The sequence below is a fragment of the Triticum dicoccoides genome, chromosome 2A (assembly GCF_002162155.2).
Source record: "Triticum dicoccoides isolate Atlit2015 ecotype Zavitan chromosome 2A, WEW_v2.0, whole genome shotgun sequence".
In the NCBI taxonomy this organism is placed as follows: Eukaryota; Viridiplantae; Streptophyta; class Magnoliopsida; order Poales; family Poaceae; genus Triticum; species Triticum dicoccoides.
This window is the reverse complement of record NC_041382.1, coordinates 722444812-722448758: the sequence shown is the minus strand read 5'-3', so window position 1 is coordinate 722448758 and position 3947 is coordinate 722444812. Positions and strand designations below refer to the sequence as shown.

Sequence of the window (3947 nt, the reverse complement as noted above, 5' to 3'; positions counted from 1 at the left end):
CCATGCTAACATGGCAGGAGTCTACCATTGTCGCCCATGTTGGCGATGGGTTAAAAGGCTACCTCCAAAGACGTCTGTGGTAGGGCCTTAAGGCTACGTCCAACCGTGTTAGACAGGGGCAGAGCTAACTCCCAACATCTCGGGGCGATTGCCTAAGCTGCTCTAGCCATTCTTCATCAAATAATACAAAGACACTAAGGTTAGTATGCATAGCCGCATAGGCTTTGTCCAGACGGAGCCTCTGTTTGGTGGTAGGGTCTTGAGGGTACCTTCAAAGTAGTGACAAGAGCTTGGACTAAATTCCTGGAGGGCGGTTGGGGTGGGGTGGGGTGAGGTGGGGTGGGGGGATCTCAAGGCTACCTCCAAAAACGTCAGAGAGTTAGGCCCTGTTTGGTTCATAAGTCCTAAGACTTTTTTTAGTCCCAATTTATAAGTCTCAAGTCCCTAAAAAGTCTCTACATGTTTGGTTCCCGAGACTTATAAGTCTCTATAAGGCCATATTACAACTATAAGTCCCTATAAGTCCCTCCTTGAGAGTCTTATTCCATAAGTCCCAAATATCCACTTTAAGTCCCTATAAGTCCCTCCTGTTTGGTTTAGATGAGACTTATAGAGACTTATTTAAGTCTCTAGACTAATAAGTCCCTGAAAACAAACACCCTTTTAAACATCTGTCACGTAAAAATGGTCAGCGGACATGGTCCGATTGTGGACCAGGCTATCGTTGTTCACCATGGCGGTACGCCCGGTAACCATACCACCTGCGGTAGGTTGAAGAGTCACATGATGGAAACTTTTAAAATGAAATTATTTCATGCTAAACTCGTGATTATAAACATTAAAACAGTGATTTTGGCCTATCTCTCTCCCGGACCAGAGCCGCAAATACGCTCGACGACTTGACCCGTTGACTGGACATGGGTCCTCCACTGGTTGCCATTTCCATCTCTGTCAGGTATCGGGTCCCTACCTCCATTCCAGCAAAGGGGGACAGGACAGGTTCACATTCACATCGAGTGAAAAGTAAATCCGCAATTCCCCAATCCGCATCGACTGGTAGCTGAAACCCCAAAAAGCCGCCACCCCCTACCTCCTGCCTTCGTCCTCCCGTCAGTCCGGCAGTGTCATCCAAGATCTAGCTCAGCTCAAGATCCAGGCAGGGTAAGCCACAGCCAGCCATGTGCTGCAGCGAGTGCGGCTGCTACGATGCATTCTGCGACTGCTGCTGCCCCTGCGTCTCCTACGACGCGCGCGAGACCATCCTCTGCTGCGCGGCCTGCCTCGCCGTGCTCGCCGCCGTCGTCCTCTTCGCCGTCCTCCTCGCGGCCTACGGCTTCATCCGCCGCCCCGAGGTCGCCGTCGTCGACGCCTCCCTCACGCGGCTCGCGCTGGCCACGTCCCCCGCCACCGCCTTCGCCTACAACCTCTCCCTCACGCTCACCGTCCGGAACAAGAACTGGGCCATGAGCGTCAGGAACACCCAGCCGCTGGAGGCCGACTACAGCTTCGACGGCCAGCGCTTCGAGCGGGTCAGGCTCGCCGACGAGGGGTCCACGCACCCCGCCGGCAAGACCCAGGTGTACCACCTCGTCTCCGGCTCCGACGGCGCCTACGTCGCGCTCGGCAACGCCGGCGTCGCCGAGTTCAAGGAGGAGAACAAGACGGGGATGTTCCAGGTGGAGGTGGCGGTGTCGGGCGAGGTCAGGTACCAGGCGCACTTCACCAAGTGCAAGTTCCAGGCCAAATGCCCGCTCAAGCTGCAGCTCGCGCCGCCCGGCACGTCGGCCGTCGTCTTCGAGAAGGTCAAGTGCAAGCTCTCTCCGGCAGACAAGAACTGCTAGTCATTACTAAGATTCGTGGATTTCTTTCTCGAGCAATTTTAGTAGTGATTTCAGTAGTGATTTCTGTTGGTAGATTCGGAGGAACCAACTGCAGGTAGATTGACCCCATTGGTATGCACTTTTCTTCTGAGTTTTTTCTTCCAAGTAGATTAGTGTTTCAGCAAAAAAAAGTCATGAAAAAAATCCCTTGATTGTTCTTGTGCCTTACCATCTTGGCTATCTTGCTGAATATCTTGTGCCTCATGAACACAGATTATGATAGAACATGTGAACTAGCAAACGAATCTAGGCCTGTTAGTCAAGTTAGTATGATAATATGTCTATTGTAAAAAAAATCATGCACCGAGTCCTGTTAGTCAAGTTCCAGGGAGCACCAACAGAGGCAGCAACAATATCTCTTTAGGATAGTTATTAGGATCTCTAACTTAAAACTAGGATCGAGAGTTCTGTTTTCCCATGAAAACATGACAGTTATTCAGTAGTACTTATCTCACTACTGCCACTAAACATTGCCCAAATCCATAATTTCACCAGTGTCACCATGGCAGACAAGAAACTATGCCAATGTACGTTTCAGATGGAATAACGCAAATGTACAGTCCACTTATCAGTTTAGAAACTCTGCTTATCAGAAACAGAATTCGATGTATTGCTCATAAGGCTTAACTGACAACTATATGGATGAAGTCATCAAATATTCCCCGCAATTTAAAACATACAGAAATTGACTCAAGGCCAGCACACTTTGATTAATCTCTAACAGAAACAATATAAGAAGAGCAACAATTGGGCACACACTTCGTTATCACAGACCAATTAACTCACTAGGAGTTGCCCAAATGGCCCAAGCAGGCCCTCCAAAACCTGCCCAGCCGACCAACATTTTCTTTGCTCCCAAGACTGTGCACTCTAGCAGGCTACAGGCATGAACTCGTCAAAACTCATTGGTGGACTTCCCAACTAAAAGCCGAAGGGGACAAGTAAAAACCTATTGCAACCTGGAACTTGGTGGCCATGTTTTGTATTTGTAATGAAAACAGAACCGGTTGGCAAACTAACAAAACCGATGAAGAAGCGAAATCAAGGCACACAACAGCCATAAAACTGCAAAAACACATTTTTGCAAACCTCCTTTTCTAAAAAAAAACATAACACTGAAGGTGAAAATACAAGTTTGTTTTAACAGTTGGATCTCCAATTGCTTGTCACAATGTAGGAATCATGTCATGCCCACCCTTTCCCTGTTCCGATGGTGTGCTTATCGTCGCCGGCTGGTCTTCCTGGATTCGCTCGGCTTTGCGTTTTGGTGGATCCGTCTGGATTCGGCCAGATTTCATGGTCTTCGGAGTTTCTATATGCTCTGCCCCGCATTTTCTTCTCCCGGATGGTGATTTGCTTCATAGATAGCGGTCGTCGCCGTATTTGGTCTGCATCGACGACTTCCCAGCCGCTGCTTCCACAAACTCCTAGGTTTAAACAAGTTTGCTCTGCTGTAGCGGAAACCCAAAGGCAGCATCGAGCTCGGCTCATGGCACGCTATTTAAGAAACAACTCAGTAATCAGATGGAAAGAGATCAGATTCAACCGGCTGATTCTGTCGCCCGCGGAGCCATCCGAGCACGCGCTAAATATCACACTAGGCATTTATAAATAGACAGGTGACATTGTTTTGTTTTGGCAATGAAACTAGAGAGTTTATCCTACTTGGAAGTCTACGAAATAAGAGAGGAGAATCTGCAACTCTGAATTCCTCACACCTATTGGACAAGTTCAAGTTCTTGATCGCGCCCAAATCATGATAAAATTGTTCACACACAGCAACCGATGAAGAATAAAATAGTCAAAACCGAGCATGTTCTAACTTCTAATGTAAGGTTACAGGGCATATCACCTTGTTTACCAAGGTTAATTACCAGTGAACAATCAGAGGCTTGCTATTTCCTGAAGAACACTGCTTGTGATTTGGCATAACACCAGAGGTAACTTGGAGTAGCCACTAAACTACTCCCTCCGTTCCTAAATATTTGTTTTTCTAGACATTTCAAATGACTACTACATACGGATGTATATAGACATATTTTAGAGTGTAGATTCACTCATTTTGCT

The 3947-nt window shown here is 47.7% G+C and overlaps 1 protein-coding gene across 1 annotated transcript; it reads left to right on the top strand.

Moving 5' to 3' along the window:
- The first annotated feature begins 1028 nt into the window (after positions 1-1028).
- Positions 1029-2048, top strand: LOC119356629 (NDR1/HIN1-like protein 3). The gene has a single exon (XM_037623619.1). It carries the CDS (start codon positions 1179-1181, stop codon positions 1839-1841), a length of 663 nt encoding a protein of 220 aa, XP_037479516.1. The 5' UTR covers positions 1029-1178; the 3' UTR covers positions 1842-2048.
- The last annotated feature ends 1899 nt before the right edge of the window (positions 2049-3947 follow it).